Here is a 27,454-nt window from a genome sequence, read left to right on the forward strand (position 1 = left end):
TAGTTTAGTCCTAAGGGTGTTTTGCCCACATGTGCACCTAAGGACTTGACATTCAGTCTGTCAGAATGCTTTCAATGGGCAGTGGCTGGTCATGCTTCTGCTGTAAGCTAGTAGAACCGTGCTTCTTACAAACTATTCTGTATCAGACTCTTTCCAGAGACGTTGTTCTCAGTTATGATGGATTGATTTGTTTGTTTGTTTGCTTGCCAGAGTGGATTAGCAGGCTATAAATAGTGGGAAAAGAATTAGGAAAAGCTTTCTCTGCCAAAGGTTTCTTCTTTCTGCTTGCATTTTGATTGGAAAACCAGTCTTCCCTAACTCCTCCATCTAGGATTCTTCTTATCATCTCATTTTCTTATCCTGAGAGTCTCAACTTAACTTTGCCCTGAAATATTAATTCTGTGAACAGTGCAACTGATAAGGTAGAGTCCATTCTGCCATAGTTTCCTTCAAAGACAAAAAAGAAAAAAAAGCCCTAGCCAAAAAAATTCTCCATTGTTTAATTTTTCAGAATAATTAACAGGCATTGGATTCAAACTGCAGGAATCTTTGCAATCACACAGGCAAAAATAGGAAAATACCATGTCTCATTTTATACACACACACACACACACACACACACACACACATATGTATATGTATATGTTAAATGTTTGTTAAGCATTCAGAATACACTTGCTTAGTCCCAGACACGGCACAAATCTTATTTCCTGTTTCAGCCTAGCCCAAGGCCATCTACAGGCAGTAGCCACAGCAGTGGCAGCTCATATTTGTGTAAATTTTGTGGCTTGCTAACAAAGAATAAAGGGAGACCGATATGATCATTTCAAACTTATTTGTTCTCATCAGTCAGCCATACCCTTCTGAGATTCGAACCTGGGCCAACTGCGTCTTAAGCAGTTGTTTTAACCCCTAGGCCACAGGCTCTCTCTCTTTCTCTCTCTCTCTCTCTCTCTCTTTCTTTCTCTTTCTTTCTCTCTCTCTCTCTCTCTCTCTCTCTCTCTCTCTCTCTCTCTCTCTCTCTCTCTCTTAGCTGAGAAGCAAGGAAGATATGTGTTAAAGAATAAAGGGAGACCGACTGATCGCTGACTGATGAGAACAAATAAGTTTGAAATGAGACTTGCAGAAAGAATTTATCAAGAAAAAAGAAATACCTTTCAAGAGGAGACATATGAGATGCTACAACTAATTCAAACAACAATGACTTCAAACCACAAAGAAATCCAAAATAACTTTGAAAACATAAACCAATTCATCTCCAATTTAACTTTACAACAAAAAAATCCCAGGAAATAACAATAGAGAAGGAGCAGATAAAACAGATAACTAAACACAAATTCGAGGATAGAGTCTCAAAGATGGAACTTAACACAACAAAGAAGTATGATTTAACCCAAGTGGAAAAATTTTTACAAGAAATATTGGTTTTGGAAAAGGCAACTTATACTTTAAGACCACAAGACAAATTTGAGGATAAGAAAATGGATTGCAGAGACGTCAGGAACACCACTAGAATTGGAGAGACAAAAAATGATAAGAGATACAGAGAGAAAAAGAAAGAAAAAGATTTTCAACAAACATGAAAGAGCAATGCCTCTTACAATGATATTGTACTTATTTTTATATCTACAGTGACACCTACAAGAATATGGAAAGACTCTGATTCAGCAGAATATGTTGATTAAAGATATTGGGCAAAAGAAGAAGGCCAAAATGAAAATTAAGAAAATAGATGATGGGACTTATCAGAGAGAATATTTTAAAAAGAAACACCTGTTTGAATATGGTTAAAGTAATAGAAAGATTTAGGATATGAATTTTACTTTAAGAGGGAGGAGTCCCTCAACATAGTACTCTCTCTTTCTTCTCTTTTCTTATGTTATTTCTTGATATGAGTAATATAAAAGAGTTAGAGTGGCTTATATATAAGGGCATATTTTAGATATTTAAATGATTGATTTTAAGAAAATTATAATGGATTTATTTATTTATTTATTTATTTTATTACATTTATATACCGCCCTTTCCCGAAGGACTCAGGGCGGTTTACAGGGTGATTAAAAAACCAAGATACAAAAGTTAAAAACAAATTTTAAAAAAAATTATATTTGTCCCTGCATAAATAAAACCCCAGTTAAAATTAAGATTAATCCTCAGCCTGGGCCAGAGAGCTCGAAGAGCCAGGTCTTCAGGTCCCGGCGGAATGAACGGAGGTCGGGGGCAGTCCTCAGCTCCACTGGCAGCTGGTTCCAAAGGGCAGGCGCCCCCACTGAGAAGGCCCTATCCCTGGGTGTCGTCCGCCGGCAATCTCTTACCGGTGGCACCCTGAGAAGACCCTCCCTGTGGGAGCGCACTGGACGAAGGGAACTTGATGCCGGCAGCAGGTGTTCCCTCAGATATCCCGGACCCAAGCCATTTAGGGCTTTATAGGTCATCACCAGCACCTTGAATCTCACCTGGAGGGCAACCGGAAGCCAATGCAGCTCGCGGAGTAGAGGTGTTACATGGGAGTATCGGGAAACCCCCATCACAACTCGCGCGGCCGCATTCTGCACCAGCTGAAGCCTCCGAGTGGTCCTCAAGGGCAGCCCCATGTAGAGAGCGTTGCAGTAGTCTAAACGGGAGGTCACGAGCACATGAGTGACTGTGCGTAGGGCATCTCGGTCCAGATAGGGTCGCAACTGGCGCACCAGGCGAACCTGGGCAAAAGCCCCCCTGGTCACGGCTCCTATATGGTGTTCAAAATTGAGTTGTGAATCCAGGAGGACGCCCAAGTTGCGAGCCCTATCAATGGGGGGTAACACCTCACCCCCCATCGTTAGAGATGGACTAGTCTGGTTGACCCGAGATGCTGATATGCACAGCCACTCAGTCTTGGCGGGATTGAGACGAAGCCTGTTTCTCCCCATCCAGACCTGGACCGCCTCCAGGCAACGGGACATCACGGCGAGAGCATCGCTGGGTTGGTTCGGGGTGGAAAGAAAAAGTTGGGTATCATCAGCGTACTGATGATACCCCACCCCGAAACCACGAATGATCTCACCCAGCGGCTTCATATAGATGTTGAACAGGAGGGGCGAGAGAACCGACCCCTGAGGAACTCCACAAATGAGAGGCCTCGGGGCGGATCTCTGCCCTCCCGTCAACACCGACTGCGAACGGCCCAGGAGATAGGAGGAGAACCACCGTAAAACGGTGCCTCCCACTCCCAACCCCCTGAGACGCCGCAGTAGGGTACCATGGTCGATGGTATCAAAAGCCGCTGAGAGATCTAATAGGACCAGGACAGAGGAGCAACCCCTGTCCCGAGCCCTCCAGAGATCATTCACCAGCGCGACCAATGCCGTCTCCGTGCTGTATCCGGGCCTGAAACCCGATTGGTACGGGTCCAGATAATCAGTTTCCTCCAGGAACAGAGGAAGCTGATGCGCCACCACACTCTCAACAACCTTCGCCAAAAAGCGAAGGTTGGAGACTGGACGATAGTTATTTAAAACAGCCGGGTCCAGGGCAGGCTTCTTGAGGAGGGGTCAAAATGTTTTGAATAAGTTAAAAGATCAGATGATTGGATTTATTAAATGGAATCTTTAAAGATTAAATATATTCTTAATTATGATAAAAAGGAATGGAAAATTTTTGGAAATAAATATGTATTAGCTGGGGAAACATGAACGTTCAGTAGTATACTCTCTTTTTATTCCTCTTTACTCTTGTTCTTTTTTATTCTTCTTTTAGTCTTATTTATTCTTTAAGGTAAAAGTTATGGGATGGTTTACATGAAAAAAAAAATAGAATCAAATATTTAAACGTAATTAACTTTGAGAAAATCTTAACCAGTAAGAAAGTTTGGAACATTATGGGAAAAACAAATGCAAACAAGAACTGTAAATGGGATCTATAATGAGGCAACCAGAATGATTAGACAGAAAAGAAATATTATATTGATGTGATTATTATTTGCGGAAATATTAGGAAAAAATTTATACTCAGTTGTTATCTATCCAACAATAAGAATTGTATTGACTTAAGGTTGGTAAAAGAGAACATTATGGGAAGAAGAGGAAATCAAGTAAAGCTATTATGTGGATTATAGATTATAGAAACCAATTGTTCACAAATGTTTTTTAAATGTAAGCCCAGACTACACACTGTTTACCAAATATTAAGAGGACCATGTTAAAAAATTAATAAAATATATTATTTAAAAAAAGAATAACCAGAGAAGGATCAAGAGAACTAAAACTTTGGAACATCAGCAGGAATTGTGCTTGCCCCAGAATTAATGGACTATTCTGCTTCCATCATGTTCTCTCCATTGCATAGTAGTTATAACTTTACATCCTGAACTGCTGTTTGATTACCTGGTTTCAATATTTAATCTAATCCAATTTCATCTATAAATCAGTTAATCATTGAATCCTATTAGCATTAAGATAGCAAAAAGTACAATTTGCTTCTTTTTGTACAGACGTTGTGGTCATTATATGGTCTCGTATTCATGAGCATTTGAGTTTATAGCCCTTCTTTGTGGTCAGACTCTGTGATATATCATTAAACAGGAGGATTTTTCTCAGACATTGCTCATCCCTTCTGTTCTCAGTTAAAATACTCTTCCTTTAACAATGAGCACTGTTCTAATATCAGCTTGAATTATTTTGAGATAATTACAACCCTATAGTTTCCATTCCCTATGCATTGGGCAACATGTTTGTATTTGAAACTTAACAACATGAATCCAGAGAAATACATTCATTAGGAACTTTGGACTTTATTAGACAGATTACCTTAGATGCTGTAATAATGATTTCTAATAACTTGTCAGAGATACTTACAATTTTTCTTATACAGGAACCAGAAAGATATTTACTATTTTATCCTTATTTACATAATAAGGTAAGATACGGTAGATAGTAGAGTACTTCCTCTATTCTGCACCCCTAAAGAAACGGTTGATAGGGATAATGTATCCCACAAAAATAATATATATTCTGATACTCAACTTAGCTACTCAAACTAAAAACCAAATACACAAATAATTGCTGTTTAACCTAGTATGATAGTCGAAAAACTCAGCTACCCTACTAAACGTACCAAAGATGCTTTTTCACGAGGCAACTGGACTTTCTTGTTTTTCCTTTGAAGATGTTTTGCTTCTCATCCCAGAAGCTTCTTCAAGGCTCTCATCCAACCTCCTTGGATGAGAAGCGAAATGTCTTCAAAGGAAAAACAAGAAACTCCAGTTGCTTTGTGGAAAAGCATCTTTGGGACAGCTATGACCTGGATGACTGAGAATCTCTATAGACCTCTACCGTACTAGAATTACTGATTGCTAAATATTTGAGGAATAAGAGGAAACATCCTTGGTTTTCTTTCATATATATTAAAAGAACTATGCTAATGGTATATTGGTGATCTAAGACAGGGCTTTTCAACCTTTTCTCCCATTGTACCACTTTTAAGATATGGCAACATCCGAGTACCACCAGTCACCTAGCAAGGTGTCAAAAACTTGATGACCAAAAAAAAAAGGAAAAAAGTGATGAAGTACAGGTAGTCCTCGACTTACAACAGTTCGCTTAGTGACTGTTTGAAGTTACAATGGCACTGAAAAAAGTGCCTCCAAAGCCACAACTGAGCAAGACGCCTGCCTGCCCGCCCGGCAGTGCTCTTCCTCCTGTCTGAGGTTTTCATTGTTGTGAGCATTTCTGCTGAGGATTGGCAGTGGGGGTGGGGTGGGGGGTGTTTGGTTTTTATTCCCTCCCCCATCTGCTGGGTGGTTGCAGCAGGTTTTGGTCACTTCACATGACCCTGGGACACTGTGACCGTCATAAACATGAATCATTTGCCAAGCATCTGAATATAAATCACAACACCCTGGAGATGCTGCAAGATTCCAGCTGATCAGCGCTTCTTCTGGGCTTAGAAGCACCAGGATCAGTGCTGAGCTCCAGCTGGAGCCTGGCGCTGATCCTGGTGCTTCCGCTGAGCCCTGACAGCCCCAAAGAAGCGCTGATCCTGGCGCTTCCGCTGAGCCCTGACAGCCCTGCAGTTCCAGCCATCTCTCACTCAGGCTTGTGCGGTGCAGCTCATTCCCCTCCCCCGCTACCACTTTCCTAGGATGGTCACGTACCACCTGCCAGGTGCCAATGTACCATAGGTGGTACCCGTACCACTGGTTGAGAAGCCCTGATCTAAGACTAATTTGAATACACTAGTCCTTGCTAGAAAGAGCTACCCAGCAGGAACATTCAAATACAGTACTGCCTCTCCGTAGCAGTGCCAAAAATAGTATAAATGTGGTATGATACCTCAATTTATTTTAATGGCACATTAATAGTGTTTCAAATTTCACCAACAGAAAGTTTGTATTGGAAATATTTGGAAATAATTGCTACACTGTCTTTAAAGTATTTTAGTGACAAATTTTACAGACCAGATCCCTGAATATCTGCAAAGTTACTTGAAAAAGAAACGTGGTTGTTTGATGCAGCATTATAAATTCACTATTTATTTTTAAATGGTGATTACTGAAAAAGTTATCTCTGGAAGAAGAAGGAGATTGAACATCATAAGTGACAAGAACAGTTTATAAAATCAGTTTTATTATATAAGTAGTGTGATGTGTCTATATGTCTATGAGGGTGGTGGGGCTGATAGTTTACAACTCTGTTCCATGATAATATTTATAGTAACCATAAAGTGTTTCAGATATGAGATAGGGACTGAAAATAATTTTCAGGAAAGAGTGTTTATGATAACCTTTTGCTGTTAGCCAGATTTAATTGGTTAATTTTAACAAGGCAAATTGCTATGAGTGAAAGCTCAAAAAGAAGTACTCCATTCAAGAAATTGTCATTAATATTCTCTTGAACAACTAGTATTTTCCTATCTCCCATGTGAAATAAAAACAACTAAAATTTATAGACAAAGTAGATATGAGAAATTTCTCTTCAGAAATGTATTTTAATGCTGTTGTTAGAAGTATTCTTGTTTCAAAGATGCAAGAAGACAGATTTGTTTAACTGAGTGTTAGGATCCAATGCCTGGAATTTTCACTGTTCTGAAACAACTGATCTTTACCTTAATGAACCCTATCTGCTTCATTTTAGACAAGATTAACTCCTAATAGGTAACATGAGGAACAGGGGTTAAAATCAAGTATGGGTGCATGCATGCATAAAATCTTCTTGGAGTTAAGCTTGACTCCATGTGATTTCATGGAATGAAAACATCTGTGTACTTTTCTGAGCAGCAAAAAAAGTTGTATGTCATAATCCAGGCATGTCAAACTCACAACATCATGTGACATCACACGACGTATCACATCTTTTCCCCCAATGCTGGCAATGGGGTGGGCAGGGTTTCAGTATTATGCATCTGACCCATGGGCTGGCAGTTTGACACGCCTGTCATAATCTCCTTCTGCTATGTTTCTTTGTACTTCCCAGACTAACCTACAGCCCTGATGTTTCCTGTTAGTCCTTCATCCAAGTAGTAACCAGGTTTTGCACTCCTTAGGTTTTGTGATCAGCCAAAGTCGGTTAGATGCTACCGTCTAGCTTGGGTGGCTTATGTATACTCTGTGCTAAAGGGGTTTTTTTATTGTGATTTGCGTGCAGCAGCATTATAAGGTGATCCTGCAAGGAATCATTCCCTAAAGCAGCTGGTAGCACCACAGGCTCAGCCAGTTAAGCAGTGGGAAAGAAGTCAGGAAAAAGACACGGCTTTTCTGATTCTACTGGGAAGGAAATTTATCCTAAACCTTACAATGCTCCTAATAATCTATAATGCCCTTCACACATACAAATTCTAATCCCAGAACTTTTCAGCCACTATGGCCATTGTCAAGAAATGTTAGACTTGACCTCCATTGATTTGGCAAGTTTCCAAGATGGTTAAGGTTGAGTTATCAGTAAAGTCAGAATGAAGTATAGGTAGTCCTTGAACAGTTCATTTAGTGACTGCTCAAAGTTACAACAGCACTGAAAAAAGTGACTTATGACCATTTTTCACACTTACAATCATTGGAGCATCCCCATAATCATGTGATCAAAATTCGGTTGCTTGGCAACTGGTTCATACTTATGATGGTTGCAGTGTCCTGGGGTCAGGTGAACAGTTTTTGCAACCTTCTAACAAGCAAAGTCAATGGGAAAGTCAGATCCACTTAACAACTGTGTTACTATCTTAACAACTGCAATCATTCACTTAACTGGCTAGAAAGGTCATAAAATGGGACAAAAGTCACTTAACAAATGTCTAATTTAACAACATAAATTTTGAGGTCAAGTAAATTGTCATTTCACATTATAGTACCACAATTAGTTAAGCTTTGAATTATGTATGTTCACATCCTTGATTATGTATAATTCGTTCTGCTTGAAAATACATAAAATGATCATTTACTACAGAATGCCTAATTTAGAAATCCTGCTTTTCTAGTCAGACTGTTCTCACTTGCTCCAAAGCTGTTGTAAACCACTCAGCACTTATCAGAAATGTGATTTTTTGAACTTTGACTTTGATAATTATGGAACTATTCACCGACACCTCACTTTTTTTCTTCATTTTCAAATTTTGTTTTATTCAAAACATTAAAGAACAAATTCCAAAAAAGAAAAAAGAAAAAGTAATACAAAAGCAAAACAGAACTAGACTACACAAAAATGTGCATAAAAAGAAAAAACAAAACAAACATATACATAAATTATGTGTTATCACTTTTTTATATAGCTATTACAGTTGATATCTTTCCTTTTCCTCTTTCTTCCTCTGCATTCTGCATTGCATTCCTATCCTATTGTCGATCACCATGAAATCATACTTCATATTCTGGTACGTAATTCACTTTAGCACTGTGTTAGAATAGCACTTTAGATTGGTTCCTCAAAATATTATCTCTAGATGTAGTAATCCCACTGCATTTCCCACTTGGGATCTGTTCACAGATTGGCACTTAAGAAGACAAAATCTTAATTGTTTGTGTTCTGCTTCATTCCCCTCTCCTCCACAGAATATTCCTACTCTGGGAAGTGTAGCAATTACCATGGTGCTCCACAATTGTGATGAAGTAGCTGTGGCTGGATTTGGTTATGACATGAACTCTCCCAATGCACCACTGCATTACTATGAGAACATCAAGATGTCTGCCATCAAAGAGGTAAAGAATTTGGGGTTCAGAATTTATTGCCTACATACCTACGTTAAGTTTAATCTGTATTCAGAAGTTAAAACAAACCCTTTGAATTCTAGGAGACAAAGGATATCTTATCTTCATATTCTTTATTTGCGCCTATCAGGCATGAACTGCCTATTTTTGGAAATAGGTTGGTGGATTGCCCTTGGCTTGATTCTGCAGGCTTCTTCTTATGAAACAAAATGATATTATAAAATTATTAGTTTTCTTTACAAAGTATACAAGCAACTTCAACAGTTGCTGATTCATTGTACTTCTAAGGATTCAAGCAAATAACACAGTTTATTTCACATACAGTAGCTGCCTTCAGGTTACATTTCCTGAATAGCTGTGATGAAAACGATAAGAAAAACAGGGTTTAAAGAATTAAATGAGACACTTAACAAGGTTGGCTATGCTGCATTCTCTTCACTTGACCATTATTAATTCAGTTGTATCTTGAACAGAGACTCAAATTGCTTTTAAATCATTTTTAACAGGCTTACCAAGAACAAAGCTAAAGGTTATAGTTTTGCAGGGATGTGAATAATTTTTATTGGAAATCCTAAACAAAGCTACATTTTCTGAAGTCCTTTGGGGAAAAATATAAGAATACACAGATATATTGATCAATAGGCATGCACATACTTTAAGAATCTGTAAAATCAATGTTTTGCATAAAATAATAACCGTACAGAATCTTGCATATGATAAAATAATTTACAACAGCTCTCCTATGCCAATCCTGCGGCCTCCTTGATTATTTAAGGAGCTGCCCAAGAGTCACTAGAGGAGTTGCCTAGACCAATGTTGGCAAAAAATGAAAAGCAAATCCATCTAGATATGGGAACAACCTCAAACTTGGATCTACACTTTCATGATAAGAGCAGCAAAGTAGAATTACCTTTTTAGCCCTATTGCATCTGGAGAGACCCTTTTTACAATGGCTTTTATTCTTTTAGGGAAAGATCAGTCAGAAGAATTGTGTGAACTGTTAGCAGGGCACTTTATAGGTAACATTAGTGAGAGGTGCTGAGGTAAGGTCAGGAACTGATATCTGGGAATAGTTTTTAGCCTGGATCCTGAGGAAGTGGATAGAATCCTTGGAGAATTAAAACTCTTAAGGATAAAGACATCAAGAGGCTTCATCTCTAAAGTTTACTGAACTTGCAGTGTCTACAGTGGACAAGCTGTTTACCATAGTATGAAAACCACTATGAAAACAAATACAGGCCAGTCTTTACCTTGTATCTTTTATCTTCTTCCCCCTAAGGATTTTTTTTATTAAGGTAGCATTTTAGCATGAAGAATGAATTCCTCACATTCCAAGTAGATTGCCTTTTCACATTACCTACTATTTGGGGACAAGATTGATCTTCACTTCTGAGCCACAAGTTCTCTTAGGTTTCATTTCTAATGTTAGGGGAACCATCTGCCTCCAACTGTCCATAATTTATTCTTCAATCTTTTCCATGTTGAACTAACTAAATGAGAGAATTGCATTTGTGTTTTGTTGCTTCTTTTTAATATTAATGATTCTTATTGGTAGTCACCTGGGATTTAATTTGAAAGGTAAAAAGGATAATAACCTGCCTTTATCATTTTCTGCTTCTCCCAGAAAAGTAAAATGAGATTTGCTTGAGATCTGCAGATGATGCTCCAAAATCAATAGCTTGCACAAATGATAAGAAAAGAGGTAAAAAAATTAATCATTAGTGACCCACAACAAAGGGGCACACATTTTCCCAATTTCCCTGCACTTTGGAAAGCCATTTGAATCCTTTGATATGAACAAGCTGATAACCATAATTCTACTTTTCTTTACATGGAAAAAATCCATAAGTTTCATGTTACACGGTTTCTACTGACGAGATGTCTCATTCCACTATTTGTTATAAACAGCCATTTTTGTTTGTGCTAAAACTTTTGGATAGTAATACTTGGCCAGATACATGCAAGTGTTAGAAGTATGATGGCATCAAGAAAGAGAGCAGAAAATTAACCATCATAACTTTGGGACACACAAAGGTGAGGGAAATCTTAGGAGGGTATATTGGTTTACTTCTATTATTTCTATTCAGAGTTAATAGTTACAAATGTATTAAAACCTTAAGCAATTTAATTGGAGTTAAAAATTCTACCTTTTAGCAATCAGTCTTTGGGATTCACCAGGAAGATAGGTGTGACAGTGAGAAACCTAAAAGAACCATTGGATAAAGTGACTTTTCTGAATTGCTTTGTCAGAAGAATGGAGTCTCACAAAGCCCAGCACACATAAAGCTACCTGGGTCACCAATCTTCAGTGAATGCCTTGATGACAGCCAAGCATTAAGGGGGTTAAAAATCTTTTTGCTGTCATTTTGTGCTGCCATCTGGAGTTTTGCAACCCAGGTATCACGGACCTGATTGCACCATAAGCAAAAAAGTATATTCGTGTCTTCCTGGGTAATAGAAGAAAATAACTGTTAGATTATGATCTGTATAATACTTTAGTTTTAGCTATGAAACTAGCCAAATTTAAACTAATGGTAAAGACATTGATTTAGAGTCACTTTTAAATCTGGATTCCTGATAATACTAAGTCTAAATTGCTTTAAAAATAGAACTAAACTTTGCTAAAGTCTTCCCTGCCTCTAAACAGGACTGAACCTGTTTATGTAGGAAAGACAGCTATATATGGAAGAAAGATTGGGGGGGTATGGTAGAGTTGGAGAGGGAGGGCATTCTGAGATATGTTTTAGACATAGTGCTATTAGAAAACATGTTACTTAGATTTTTCTGTACAAAAAGTAGGATAAAATAGATCTAGGTGCCTTAGTAATTTAATAAATCAATGGAATAACCAAATCAGAAAGGGAATAGTTTGCCTACATAAAACAGGTAGAACAATATCTTTCCATCCCCTGTTAAGTCCAAGTCCTTGTTTCAAGAAGGTGAAACAGCCCCTCCCCGAATTCTCTTTGTTTTACACAGAAAAAATAAATAGAAACTCTCTTCCTGATGTTGTTCCAAGTGTATGTGTATTTATTCATAGGAGACTCTTTGGGAATGTCCATCAACCAGCCGTTCTATTGTGCTATGTCTTAGAAGGAACAAACCTGCAGGCTACAGCGTGTGTTCCCTAACACAAGGTGTGTCATTGATTTACACGCAATGTCTGCTTGACATATCCCTGGACACCCTTTAAAAACCCAATGACTCATCTCTAGGGAATTTCTTCTGAATACACATAAAGCTAATTAATTGCATTTGTTTGCAGCTGGGTGGAGATGGCCCCTCCTGTACAAAGATGTGGGTGATATAATTTTAGTACAGAATAGAAATAAATGCTTTTTCCTGCTACTGGGTTCTATTATTTGACGTTTGTATTATGTGAAGGCCAAAAAATGCTCACAACGCAGTATCTTACAGATTGCAGATGGAGAAGGAAAACACATACAGTTTATTGAGATTACTCATGAATAAATTGATGTAGTGTCCTTCAGGTTTTTGGATTCTATAACCTTCCAGGATTTGAAATGGACACCCAACATTAGAACCATAATTAAAAAGGCACACCAAAGAATGCATTTTCTGCATCAACTAAGGAAATTCAGACTGCCCCAGGAGCTGTTGATACAGTTTTACAGAGGAATTATTCAGTCTGTCATTTGTACTTCTATAACTGTCTGGTTTGGGACAGCAACCAAACAAAACAGGTACAGACTCCATCAGATAGTTAGGACTGCAGAAAGAACAACTGCAATCAGCCTGCCTTCCATAGAAGACCTGTATATTGATTGGGTCAGAAGGAGGGCTGAGAAAATATCTACAGATCCCTCACATCCTAGACCTAAACTGTTTCAACTCTTCCCATCAAGACGTTGCTATGGGGCACTGCATGACAAAACAACTAGACACAGGGACATTTTTTCCCTTATGGCATCTGCTAAACATCTAACTCTCACAGTACTGTCTAATTTCTGTGTATGACATGTTGTATGACTATAGTGTACCTTATCTTCTTTACTACCCTTTCTTATTGGTATTATTATACCAATTATGATGATAATTATTACTCTGTTGTTTTGCATATACACTGAGAGCTTCTGCATTAGAAACAAATTCCTTGTGTATCTAAAAACACTTGGCCAAATAAAGTATGCTATCTTATCCTATCCTATCCTATTGGCATCCTAGTCCTTTTTGCATAAATGTAAAGTAGTGGCATTGTGAATATTCTTTTCAGATGTAATCACCATTTGTTTTTATTTATACATGGAGACATATTTAGCAATCATATTATTCCCTTTCATTGTAAGTATTAACTGATTCAGTTAATGTAGATTTTTTTCACTTGGTTTAGTCCAACATACATCCTTATTTTTATTCTTGATCTTTGGATAAAATTCTCAGAAACATATTACTGTTTCATCACATAGTCAGTCAGATGTTCAGACTGGATTTGGTATTTTTGTCCATCTATCAAGTCTTTCCCAAGGAACAGGCAAATGCTGATGTTGCATGGCGTTAGAGGTATCATCACAGGATGTAAGCTGTTCTGAGTAAAGCTGCCTTTTGCAATTGGCTAATGGTAAATTTATCAATGCCAGTAGTGTACAAGGGGTGCTCCAGTTGTTTTGAGATTGTACCCAAGGCACCTAATTACTATTGATACTACCTTTGTTATTATTGTTAGTATGTTAACATTGCTAAAGGGACAGAATGGAATCTTTTACTTCTCTATTAAGCAGTGAATTCTATTACCTGTAGAAATGTAATAAGTTAGTAAGAGACAGAAGACTATATTATACTTCATTATTTGCTGTTGCAGATTTGCATAAAAGAAGACTAACTTGCATTTCTGACATCATTGATGCAAATATTTCTTGTTTATTACATATCGTAGTATACTATACATAGCCTTGTAATATCTTCTGAAGGCCTAAAATAATTATGTATTATATCAGTTCTGGTGAATATGTAGAAGGTTGCTGAATAAATGTAATTTTCTTATGTGAAAAAAGAGGAAAAAATAATTTTTTTGTATTTTTGTATTTTCATTTTCAAGCATAATCATCATATTTATCCTGGCTACCATTTTATAAAAATGCAAAAAAAGGTTGAAATGATAATGACAGTAGTTCAATATCAGACTCTTCAACAAGATGCCCAATAAGTGAAACCCCTTCTTCCATTATTCACTGATAGCATCATGAAAGAACTAGATGTTGTAGTACAAAGCAAGAAGATTCTGTAACTACCCAGAACAAACACTAAGAGAAAGAGCAATAATGGCAGTATTAATAAATATATACTGTACTGTATAATATCCAAAAGGGCTTTCTCCTAACTAGAGGAAAATGGGAGTCTTCTGCAAAATAATAATGGCTCTAACATGGGTATAGTGCCTCACTGCTTTATTTGATAGCATTTCGCAGTATTTCCTTATCATAGAATCAACTATGAGAGTTGATAATTTCAGCTTTCTGAGTTTGAAAGGAAAGAGGGAGAGAAGGGGACCATGTAATCCAGATGTTGAATTTCAGCTCATCAGTTCCAGCCAACAAGATTAAGAGGAGTGATGGCAGTTCTGGTCCAAGAATATCTGGAGGGCAACTGATTTCTTTTCCTAGCTTCAGAAAAGTTAGCAGTCCACATAATTTATGAACAATGAGCAATAAATATGTTACATTGTTTGCTAAAATATCCTTAAGTTTTCATTTTCAGTAGTTTAAATGGAGAGATTTAAACCACATTGTCTCTTCCCAATGAAATTTATGTCCATATTTGCTTGTTCTGCCACTATTATGCGAAAAGGGAGTTGAGCATCCAGTGGTATGACTAAGAAGTATAGAATTCTTCTCAGCTCAGTGACTTCCTGCTTCGAAAACTCTCTCTTAGGGCTTTTCCTCTCAACCAAGCTCCGATAAAGGACATAACTGGATCACATAAATGATTTTAAGATATATATGATGAAAATAGTTATTTTACTGTTATATTAACTGATACAACTTTTTTGATTTTTGAATTTATAACATAAATTTAAAAAGTTTCCTGCATACACAAGTACCCTTTGCTTTTAAAAGTGTATCCCCATATCTCTTTCTATGGAATTGACAGGTTGACATATCAGGTTGTCACTATCACATTTGAATTGACCCTTCAAGAAAGTCACAAATGGTGATTATGGGACCTTGGGATGCTCTTAACTCTCATTAGTGCAAGCTGGTTGCTAAGTGTCCAGATCATGATTATGTGACCAACGGGGTACTGGTACAACTGCCCAGAGTTGGCTATAATATGAGAAGCAATATGAAGTACAGGTAGACCTCAATTTACTAGGATAATTGGGACTGGAATTTTTGTTGCTAAGCAATGCAGTCATAAAGTATGACTTCATGTGACTGCCTCACTTAGTGACTGCAATTCCAGCAGTCTCCATTGCCACTGTTAACCGGTCATTAGTTGAGGACCCACACACACACCAGGCCATTCTTGACTTTGCCCTCTCAGACCCCCAGCCTCAGTCCTTCCAATGTTAAAAGACTCCTTCCTCTTAACTTGCCCCAGTTGTGTATTCCTCCAATATCTGCCCTTTTGGCCATCCTGCCATGTGGGGTAGCAAGCTATTGCAGAACCACTTGGCTCTGTGGCCACTTACCGTGCTGCAGTTCATAGGTTTCTTGGGACTGCAAGAAATAACTCAGCTGCAGTACAAAGCCAAACCACCTTAGCCCAGCACCATGACACAAACTCACGGCACCTTGAAAACTGCAGCCACTGTAGCCCAGCACCGTAGTATGAAGCTGCAGCCATCCAAACATAATATCACAGTGCAAAGCAACAGCCCCAGCCACCCTTGCTGGCCTGTACTCTTGAGGCCCTGCTGCTCTGCAATCCACCAATTTAGCTGACTTATGCTGTCTTCATGAGACCTCTCTAACATAGGTCTTCTTGAGGCAGCTGCTGCCACACTAGGCCTTCTTCCGGAAGTCTTGTGAGGAAACTGCCATTTGTACTTGAAAAGAAGGCCTCACATGGCCAGGAGCTGTCTCTTGAAGGGCCAGGCCAGGCATGCTTGGAGCAAGAAGACAGTGAAGGTGTGCTCTGGGGATAGCAGAGCACAGGCAGTAGAGCGCAGGGTGCCAAAAATGCAGAACTAGGGGCAGAAAGCTGGATAGGGAGATTAAAGTTCCCTGCAATTGTAAATGCAGGTAGGATGCCATGCATCTAAATTTTGAAGAGATGGCTACAGCTGTAACTTTGGAGATCAGGTGAAAGTACCATGCATTCAGCACCACAGTAATTCTGAATAGTCACTGAACGAATTGTCATAATTTCAAAATGTGTAAAGAAAATGCCATAAACTAACACTTAGAGAAGCCATGAAGGCCTTGGAAAAAATTAGATTTGTTTAGATACAATTGTTTTTCCTGTTATATTCAAGTTTGAGCTTGAAGAAGGATAGAAAAAGCATTGCAGCTTTTGACTTCTGTGTGAAGACTCCTGAGAAGGTCCTGGATAGGCAAGAAAACAAACAAATGGATCATAGAAAAAAATCAGTTCTTGAGAAATCTAGACTCTAGATGTTGGAAAGGTAGGAGGAAAGAGAAAGCTAGGTGGGTGGACTCAGAGTGTCAATAGGCATGCATTAGAAGGCCTCAAGGATCAGTTGTAGACAAATCATCTTAGGGAAAATCTATGTAATTACTAAGAATGCTAACTTGATGTACTTTGTCATCATCATTCCGCTGTACTATGTAGATCAAATCTTTGAACTGTTTTTTGAAGAAAAATAACTTGCCTTTGTTCTTTCAGAGAAAACTGTGGACTAAAAAGCAAGATCTGATAATATTTAAAAAACAGGGCTTTCTCCAGAGGCATTCTAATAATTAAAGTCAAATCTTTTCAGTACTGGTTCTACTTACTGTCTTCATGTTGTCTTTCTGATTCCTCATATTGTTTCTCAGTATTTGATGACAGTTCTGTTGTCTCTGAAAAAAAGATAAATAATGCTTTGCACAGCATTAGAGAATTCAAATAAATTACTTCTTAACTATGCTTAACTATTAATTGTAAATTAATTGTAAATCATTTTTATTTCCTTCTCCGGAATCTCAGTCCTGAGATACTACTTTCTAATATATTTCCTTCTGCATTACAAGTTCAGCCTCATTTTCTATGCACTTTAATAATATGAAGTTTATGGCCACGGTCAGCACTCCTTAGAACAGCAACTGAAATAGATAAGAGTTTTCAAAATTAATGTTGACAATATTTTTCTACAGAGGTTCAGGTTTCTAAAGGGATACTGATTTACTGGCTGTAAGAATTAGGATAAATTTAACTGTGTTTACTTTTGTGGCCAGAATGTAACTGAAATAGCAGAAATGAACAGCAAAGAGTTCATTATAACTGGAAGATGCAAAGAGTTGTGATCCATTTATACTGCAGCATTTAAACCAGATAATGAAAGTATTTGAGCAATTAGATAAACATTCCCTGGAAGGAAGAGGCAGAACAGCAGCTAAGAGATTAAAAGATTTCTAAGCTGCTTATGCATTAGATGAAGTGGACCCTACACAATGAAAGCTTATTTCATAATAACTTCTTGTCTTGTTTGTAAGATACCACAAGACTCTTTGTTATTTGAATTGCTTAAACTTCCATACCAAAATGAAAAGGGAAAAAAAATGTGTCCTAAGAATAATATCAAGCAGAATTTCTAGACCCCTGCCTGCTTCCTCCACTTTAATCAGTGCCAACAGAAGGAAGACGCAAGGAACAAAAGTGGTAGAGGATTGAGATGGCAGATGTTGTAGCTAAAGATTTGTTCAAAGCCTCAGACAATCCTAACATTATTATTTCTGTTGAGTGACGTGCCACCCTAGTAACAACAGGGCCTGGCTGCTAGAATAGTCCATTCAGTCCTTGGCAACATGAAAGAGCAAGATGATAATTAAGCAATGTGAGCAAACTTACCATTCTTGTTTATGCATATTAAAACAGTAAAGTATACTTTTCACATCATCATAACGATGAGAGAATGAATAGGCTAAAGCTGTCACTTGTATGTTTTACTTAAGGAGTGGAAAAAATGCCTTGTGAAAACAACAACAACTTTCATTCTGTGCCAATCAAGTCACTCATGCATTGAATTCAGGAATTTTACCTGGAGTGAATTTGAGCATCAAGGCAATAGTTGTTGTATACAGTATAATAATGTGTAATAGCCACAGGAAAGTCAAATGTTTTTATTGTTTACTTATGCAGGGAAGCCTAGATGCTTCTCATTTCCTACAAACTTGATCCAAAGATGTTTGGACTGATTAGTCCAAACTCCATAACTGTATCTTTAAATAGATGAAACAGAAATCTTCATCCATTTTATTTATAAAGTATACAAAGTATGTAAATGTGGCTAATAGTGCCTGATCCCCAGACCTTCTTTCCTGATCTTGAGCTTCTTCTCATGCCCTTAATAGTCTTCTTTATTCCACATATGTTTCCAACTACTGTAAACTTTCATTTATAGAAACAACTAATAGACATTTATGAATATTTTCCCTTAAAAGAAAGAATGAAAGGAAATTACCCCCAAACTAAGCTAATAATTTTCCCCAAGTGGCTCAAATTTTTACCATTTAAGTCCCTCTGCCCACTTGTAATTTCTGCATTTGCACCCCTAAATCTTGCTTTAGCTAATGACTATATCTTTGCAAGTAATCTCATTAACTTCTTTGGGGATACTAGAAAGCAAACAGAAATTGATCATGAGAATGCTAGAAGCATTGCATCTAACAGGTTAATCATGCAGAATATTTCAGACATGGTTAATATGGGGCTATGAAGACAAGTTAATCAGTATCTCGTGCCATGGCTGGCAGAGAGTAGCAATAAAGGCAGAGCTTGACCACCAGGATAAATGCTGAATTCTCTGGAAGATTAAAAAAATCACCTAAATTCATTGGGGGGGTGGTGTAAACCTGCCTGAGATACCAATTATAACACTTGGAAAGTGTTAAAATCTAGGCAAGTTTCTGAGATAAGCTTTTTAGACTTAGGCTTCAGTTGTTTTCAATCAGTATCTAGATTCAAATGTTATAGAAACAGATATTTTGCCTTAATTTACTTTTTTTTAAAAAAATACTGTTCTTTCATATGCAACATGCAGGATTATGTAAGCAAAGATGTTGCTAGCATCTCATTAAATCTCCTGTGCCCCAGCAGCTTGGTATCATCATATTTTTATGTATATATAGTTAAAAATCTGACTAGTGTTACAAAGATTCTGATCAAATACAGAGCAGGAAAAAGAAATGGGGAGGGGGGACCTACTATGCCACTATGCAATTATAGCAAAGCTATTAATTTTGAGGCCAAATGCCTGCTGCTCTATGTATAATTAAATGCAAAGGGCGAAGAAGCTCCCAAAGAGCGACTGAAGTAGACAGGCATTTTGTTCAATTGATACAGCTGGAAAGTGAATGCCAAGCAATTTCTAATAGACCAAGTTTAGAAAAGTTTAGAAACTTTTAGAAAAGTTGCACACAAGAATTATTATTATCCATAGGTCCTTCAGCTTCCATGTCACATCCATTGCATTGTCAGCTGCAGAAATGTTTCTTTCCTGCTATCGTAAACTAAAAGCAGCCATCTTTTCTCTGCATTATGCATCAGTGGCACATTGCCTAACTACCGCTAGTTTAAAAAGGCAAAGGTTCCCCCGCACATGTGTGCTAGTCGTTTCCAACTCTAGGGGCCGGTGCTCATCTCCATTTCAAAGCCGAAGAGCCAGCACTTGTCCGAGGACGTCTCCGTGGTCATGTGGCCGGCATGACTAGACGCCAAAGGCGCATGGAACGCTGTTACCTTCCCACCGTAGTGGTCCCTATTTTTCTACTTGCACTTTTACGTGCTTTCGAACTGCTAGGTTGGCAGAAGCTGGGACGAGTAACAGGCGCTCACTCTGTTACGTGGCACTCGGGATTCAACCCATCAAACTGCCGACCATCTGATCGACAAGCTCAGCGTCCTAACCCACTGAGCCACGCTAGTTACTAGATCCATTTTAAGACAGAAGACTGGATGGCTCTGTCACACCTGTATTCCCTGAAGGGCTGGCTATGTGGGATGCCAGGCTATTAAAAGCAAAACCAAGTACATGTCATTCATTAATGAGCATGACTTTGGAGCAAACACTCACTCTTTCAAATAAATGCAACTGATACTTTGGTTCCTGAAAGTGTTCCCAGCTTTTGTAAAGCCATAGCAATCCAAATGGAAAAGAGCAACTCAGTCTCCAACACAAACTGAAGATTGCCATTTCTAGTAAAAACAACAGTTTATTGAAAATGATAAACTTGACTAATGAACCAAATGAAATTGCCCTTTGGGAAAACCAAACATGATGTAGTGAAAATGGACGAAAGAGACTATGGCAGTTCTGTACAAAGATAACCAGCAATCAAGAGCTTTTCAAGCATTTCTTGGTTATTGATATTATATGTGCATTTGGTAATCTGTGTCCTGCTATTGAATTCTAGGCCCTGAATACACATAATACTCCCATCTTCTCTTATTTTCCCCACAACAGCCATCCTAAAAGAGAATGATTGGCCCAAAGTCACCCAACCATCTTTCGTGCCTAAGGCAGGACTAGAACTCTTGTTTCCTTATTTCTAGGCCAGCACCTTTACCATTACACCAAACTGGCTCATACCCATGAATAATTGTCCCAGGTTCCCTTCACTCAATGATGCCATGTTCAATATTACTGTTCTTTTCCATTATGCTCTTACTGCACCGGATGGACTTTAGACAGGGCAAAAGATACTGTGATGACAATGTCCTGACTACCCTTTTCTTTATCCAAAGAACACAAATTCAGAACTGCTGTGGAACAACCACAGCTATCTTGTTGCAAAGATAATATCCTCAGAGAACCCGGTTATTATTATTGTCCTTGGACCCTGAAGCAACACATGTAGCCTCTCTCCCCTTTGTTTTTCCCTGCCTTCCAGACTCATTTTCTGAGGGACTCTGAGCTGCTCTTAGTTGCACAACAAAGTTTCTGATAAATCTAAAGAGAGGGCAGAAAGAAGAAATTTGTGTTTCTTCCAACAAAAATGCTCCACAAGGTGCAAAAACATTTTTTTTGTCTCCAGGGATCAAGACAGAATTTCTGCAGAATTACAGTATTGATTTGGTGGCCTGATATTTTGTTCCATCAGGACTAACAGGAGCGTCAGGAAAAAGTAGAAAGCGACTCCACAAAACCAAAGATGAAGCATATTCTGTAGGATACCAGGTGAATCTAGAGGAAAGGCAAAAGTAGCATATATGTGATTTTAATCACTTTTAGTAGTTTTGTATATGCAACCTAGAAAAATATGGGAATTAATAAAATATTTTCTTGATAACCCTTATAAATTCTATATATTTTTGATAATCTTGATATGTTCTTTGATTAAAAAGAAAATACAGACAATCTACAAAGATAGCCCCACTAGCCAACAGAAAAGAAATACAAGGAAATCCCAGACTTATATTTATCTAGCCAACTCAAATGTCACAAAAATGTGCAAGCTTTTATATCTCTAAATCTTTAAGAGATGGGGAGATGGAAATAAAACAACCTAACTTGATCTTGAAGTCATAAAAATTGCATAACTCTAATGATAAGATATGGTGAAAGAAATTCAAATGATGCTCTATTGGTACTGAAATAGTTTCAGCCAGGACATCCCTAGGACTGCTGAGAAGAAAAAAATAAACCATGATTGATGTCCAAATTTTGAAAATGTAAAAATTCAGACGTTATTTTAACATCCTTTCACTCTTAGACACAGTATACAGATTCTTCAACTACTGAAAAACATTACAGAAAAAATTAATCATCTCTAAGACAATGTTCTATTAAATCACAATAAATACCACTGATAAGTTTTATCCACCGTAGAATCTGTCAAATCTCATTTTTAAGCAACAGAAATAAAAAGATATGGGAATGCCTTGTGATAGCAATTTCAGCCATTTTACTATTGTAGGAGAAAGAGAAAAAAGTTTTCTAAATTTTTCCACATTGTGTATGGCTTCATGCACTTCTTTATGTCCCATGCTTTTTCTTTTTAAAGCTAAAATCCCCAAATATCATAATCTCTTTTTATAGGAAAGTTATTCTAGTTGCCTTTTTTTTCAGATTGCCCATTCCTACTGGCTGTTGTCCTGCTTATTTCTCACATCAGTCACATTCCTCACCCACATTTTTTAAACTCTAATCATCCTGTATGATGAATACTTGAAATGTTTAAACTATTTCTAAAACCTCTGGTTAGCCTAATAAAGGTATTGCCTCTAAGGAATTTTTCTTTCATGGAAAAGACAATACTGTTTGTTTGTTTTTTAAAGGAGTGTTTGGAAGACACTGAAACTTATTAAGTAACAAGATCCTATTCAGAAGAAGCATGATCTTGCACAAAGTACACTGGCTTTATATTATTTGAAAGACAATTCTCTCCCACCACTAATCCTACCTAAATTTGACCTTGACTGACTTTTGTTATATAGTAGAGTTGGAATGAGCTTGGCTCCTAGTGTCTGTATTTGTGCAAAATTCTTGGTAGTTTTAAATAATTGATTTTTGTATTTTTCCAGCATGTTCTTTTAAACATCTCAATCTAATCCTAACCCTGGAATTACCCATTGGTTCTGTATCCAAGGATTAGCCAGGGCTAACCCTGCTGAGCTTTTGAGGTCAAATAACTGCTCAGGCATCTTTGTGCAAGAGAACAGTTTAAATTATTACCCTTGATAATATATAAATTGTGTAATTTTTTTATTTAAAACATATGTTAATAGATTCATGCTTTGACTTTCTATTATAGAAGTACTAAAGGTAGCTTTCAGCAATAAAACAAATAAGTAACATAATGCTAAAAGCAATAAAGTCAAAACCAAAATTAATATAGTTCTGTCATTTTTCTACCTAGACAGGGATCTGTGCTTTTACAAATTAAGTAAATAGTGATATTTTCATTTCCAAAACAATCATTTTCTTGCTCTTCCTCCCAGCAAAGCTTTGGGGGGATCCCCAGTCCAATTCAACATCACTTCTACACTCATCAAGACCTAAGTTTTGTGCCTGGAGGTTTTTTTTCCACTTTGTCCAAGAATATGATGCAGACATTGTTTGAATAATAGCCATAATTTTCTCTCCATTTCTGAATGTTAACTAACTTGTGTGAAAAAGAGTTTTTGCAAACCAAAAAAAAGCTTACAAGTGATTATTTTTTTATGATTCAGTTGGTCAACTAAAGCAAGTTTAAAGCATTACATTCTAGGAAAGATCTTTATATTTCTTCCAACAGGTACTCCCTGAAATTATTAGAATGAGTTCTTTTGAATCTGATTTTTTATATTAGTAGATTTGGAGGTCAAGTTCCTAATTCGTAGAGAAAATTAGATTTGTCAAGAAATCGTAACAAAATAATGAAAAAATTAGACTATTGCATCAGATGGCAACTGCTGTTTAGTAGTCAACTGAATTTTTGCAGTCCAAATCGAGTAACCCTATAGAAACTTCACTACAATAACTTAAAAGGTTTTTGAAGCTACAAACTAAGTTTTAAACTTCTTTTCCCTAACTCTGAATGCACAGTACTCACCGTCTCTCCAATTTCTTTTCCAATGTGCACCCAGCAGACATGGTTTCTTTCTCGTTTCTCTTCCACTGCTATTTATTCCCTCTCCTCCTACTATTCAGGGCTGTTTCTGTGCTCTGCATCTTCCTTAGGTTGTCCATCAGTGACAAAACATGACATATCAATGGGCAGGCATTTTATCTTATCTTGCCTCAGCAGTTGTTCGGGAATTTCCATAGCTGAAGGCTTTGATGTGATTTCTTTTCCTACAACATGAATCTGTACCAGAAACCTTGAAATGCATGAAGAAAGGAGTGCAGCACTCCATATAGTAAATGAGATGGGAAACAGGGTGTACGCTGAAAAGTTCTTTACAAAACGACTCAATATTTTTATACAGGAAGAATCAAGAAGATACAGATACTTTAATTTCTTTGTATGAATGTTTTCTTATAAAAGCCAAATTCTGCAATTAATTTCTATAAACGAAAGTAGCTAATGATAGCTCTGAAAGTGATCACAATTTCATATTCTCACGTTAAATATCTACACTTAAATTATATCAGTTCTTTCAATTCAGTTCATTTCTTTCTGCATAATATCAAATGCAGAACAAAATACGGCACTCCTTCCCACTCACATATTGAAGGGCAGATTGCATTTTTTTTTCATTTTAAAGCTATCCTGTAGAAACAAGGTAAATAGTATTTCAAATATTATATAATGTATAATACGACCTGATGCATGTACCCCCATTAGCTAAAATATTTTATCAAGCTGTTCCTAGACCAGCCTTCCCCAATCTTTTACTTTTCAGATACAGTAGACTAACTTCTCGTCACACCCAGCCAACAAGCAACTGATATTTTGAGTGAAAATTATGAGAACGATACAGGGGTAGGCAACCTCGGTTCTTTTATGACTCATGGACCTCAACTCCCAGAATTCTTGAGTCAGCATTGCTGACTCAGGAATTCTGGGAGTTGAAGTCCATGAGTCATAAAAGAACCGAGGTTGCCTACCCCTAGCATATCAGGTTGGTAAAGGCTGTCTTAGATTTATTAAGGTAGTTAATTCCTCTGGCACCTATATATACTATGTTTGTATGCATGTATATGTGTAGAGAGGAAGAAGTTTGTATTGTGATCAAAAATGTGAATAATCGGTTTTTTGGTCTATTTGATGGAAGACTTGTCCAGGGCAACCTCTTGACTTGGACTGTATGCTGAGAGGGTTATGTATACCACTTGAAGAGTGATTCTTTTTTCTCTCTTCTTCTTCCTTTACCCCTCTCCCTTCCCCACTTTATCTAGTCCTGGACACACAACATCCAGCGAGAGAAGGAATTCCTGCGTAAACTGGTAAAAGCTCGAGTAATCACAGACCTCACCAGTGGAATCTGAAGAAAAAGCTCAGCAACTGTGCCAGAGAGCACAAGCCAGCTGTATCCAGCTAAGGGCAAGGGCAGCAAGAGTTGTATAGCAAGAATCCCAGCTTCTGAGAGATGCCCTTGGATCCTCTCCCTGGCTTGCTTTGTCTGCCTATGCCAGGGCCAGCAGGGGAGCAGCAGCTCTTGGTTTAAGAGGGCCGGGCCCTCCTTTGGAACTGCAAGAGGATGTTTTGCCAGGGATAAAACATCGGGGGAGAGAAGAAAAATAGGCTTGTGAAACAAAATAAATTTGTGCCAAGTGGGAACAGGAGCCAGGCCAGGGGCAGCAGTGTTTGAATGTATAAGGCATTATTTTTTTTTAGTAGCAAGAGATGAGAATTACAGCAAATATATCAATGGGCACAATGGAGCCTAGCCTTTGAACAAGCCTGGAGGGATGCTTTCATTAGTACTGCGTTTAGCCTGTCCCTGGGCCAGCTATGGCCCCTCTGCAGGGACTCAGTTCATCCAAGGTTTTGTCTATTGTTGGTGCTGCTATAATGTCAAAGTATTGTGATCTCTGTTTGCTCTAGATGGAGCAAATCAAGAGTTCTATTAGATCTTCAGATTCCCTGCTCCTCAGGGGGCCTCCACTGCTGCCACTGTTCATCTGGCTACATTTTTAGACTATTCATGAAGTTCACCTCATTCTGTTGGACGAACTTAACCTGCTTTGCAGGTTCACCACGGATTCTGCTGGCAGATAACCCAGTATTTGTTTTCATTAGCATCCATATCATGCTTCTGAACAGCATGACACTGTTTCTTGTTTCTTTGGAGAAGGAATAATTTATTTTTGGATAAGGACCAAAGCTGGCCTAAAATATGAAGATTTATCAGCGTTTGTGCTACCAGAGTTTTTTCATTCGTTCTGCTATACTTAGTTTATGAGAACAGTACCTTGATCATGTGTAATATTTTTCTGTATGCTGTGACAAGAGATGACACCTCCCTTGTTTATCAACTTCCATATATGTGGTTTTGTTTTGGTTTGGTTTGGTTTGGTTTTTCCAGACCGTTTCTACATCCCTCTGTATTCTTTTTAAAAGAATAGCAGAGACTCTCTATTACATCTCTGCTCTATCTTTCAGATGCAGTATTTGCACAAGTATGTATTATCTGTATTGGTAAGATTCCAAATACATGTATGAGATCCAGTGGTGAATTTAAATTAATTAACATACCGTTCCTTATACGGAGAGGATGTACAAATCTGGCAACTCTTCTCATGAAGTTCAAGTTGAAGAATTCTCATCCTGAGTAGGTCAAGGGCACAGCTTGCATTCAGTAGTGTGAATATGCATTTTGCTTACTCAGTGCCCTAAACTAAGATAGGAGGTTCTTAAGAGGACACTGGGTACTTTGCCAAATAAGCAAAGTTGAGGCAGTAGCTCAACTATTCCCATAATTATTTTTAGAGATGGTCAGAAGCTGAAAAAGTTCATCTCTATAATAATGCAAATAGTGATGTAAAAGATCCTGCACAATCACTTTAGTAATAAGTCTTTTCAGAAGACTACAATATTGGCCTGTTTGAGGAACCTGGCAAATGTTACACCAAAATGTGTAGTTTTCATTGTGTACATACTGAAGTATGCTCACTTGAATGGTGGAGGATGACTTCTTTATTGTTGGCCTACATAGTCTTGACAGACCCTTCCCTACCAAAAATGTTTTGGTTGTATAGGTATTGACTTGGAATCAGTCTTTCTAAACAATGTATGCAATTTGCTGCCCCAGGGAGTTATGATGGTAACTAACATAGATGGCTTTAAAATTAAATAAATAAGTTCAGGAAGGATAAAGTCAGTTAATTTGGTTATAGGGAACGTCCTGGTTCAGAGGAGAGATATTTCAAAATAACAGAAGCTGAAAAGCAAAGACATTTTACGTTACTATTGTCATGCCATACATGTAGATCTCCTAGAACATCTGACTGATTACTGAGGGATGCATGATGCTGGGCTAGTTGTGCTTTTGATCTAATTTGATAGAAGTTTTCTTATCTCCTCAATCTTATGAATGCAGGTGAATATCTTTGACTTTCTTTCTGTTCTCTAATTATGTGCTGTGCACATGTCCTTCTGAAGGAAGATAAGCATAGAAATATCAAGTGTTTGATCACACCAGCAAACGTTGGGATGGTTCTACAGCCTGAGGAATAAAACATGCACCTAAAAGATTAGTTTTTGCCTAAATAATTACTTTTAAAATGGGGATACTCAC

General features: G+C 37.7%; 1 protein-coding gene across 4 annotated transcripts in view; it reads left to right on the plus strand.

The window, feature by feature from the left end:
- ST3GAL3 (ST3 beta-galactoside alpha-2,3-sialyltransferase 3) overlaps positions 1–26,253 on the plus strand; it is a 216,014-nt gene extending 189,761 nt beyond the window's left edge. For all 4 annotated transcript variants that reach the window (XM_081323183.1, XM_081323186.1, XM_081323184.1 and 1 more), the window contains 2 exons: positions 9,014–9,160; positions 25,113–26,253. In XM_081323183.1, coding sequence (XP_081179309.1) covers positions 9,014–9,160; positions 25,113–25,202 — 237 coding nt within the window. In that variant the 3' untranslated portion in view covers positions 25,203–26,253. The remainder of the gene's footprint in view (positions 1–9,013; positions 9,161–25,112) is intronic.
- Positions 26,254–27,454: the final 1,201 nt, after the last annotated feature.

Source organism: Vipera berus, assembly GCF_964194415.1.
Source record: "Vipera berus genome assembly, chromosome: 3".
Taxonomy (NCBI): domain Eukaryota; kingdom Metazoa; phylum Chordata; class Lepidosauria; order Squamata; family Viperidae; genus Vipera; species Vipera berus.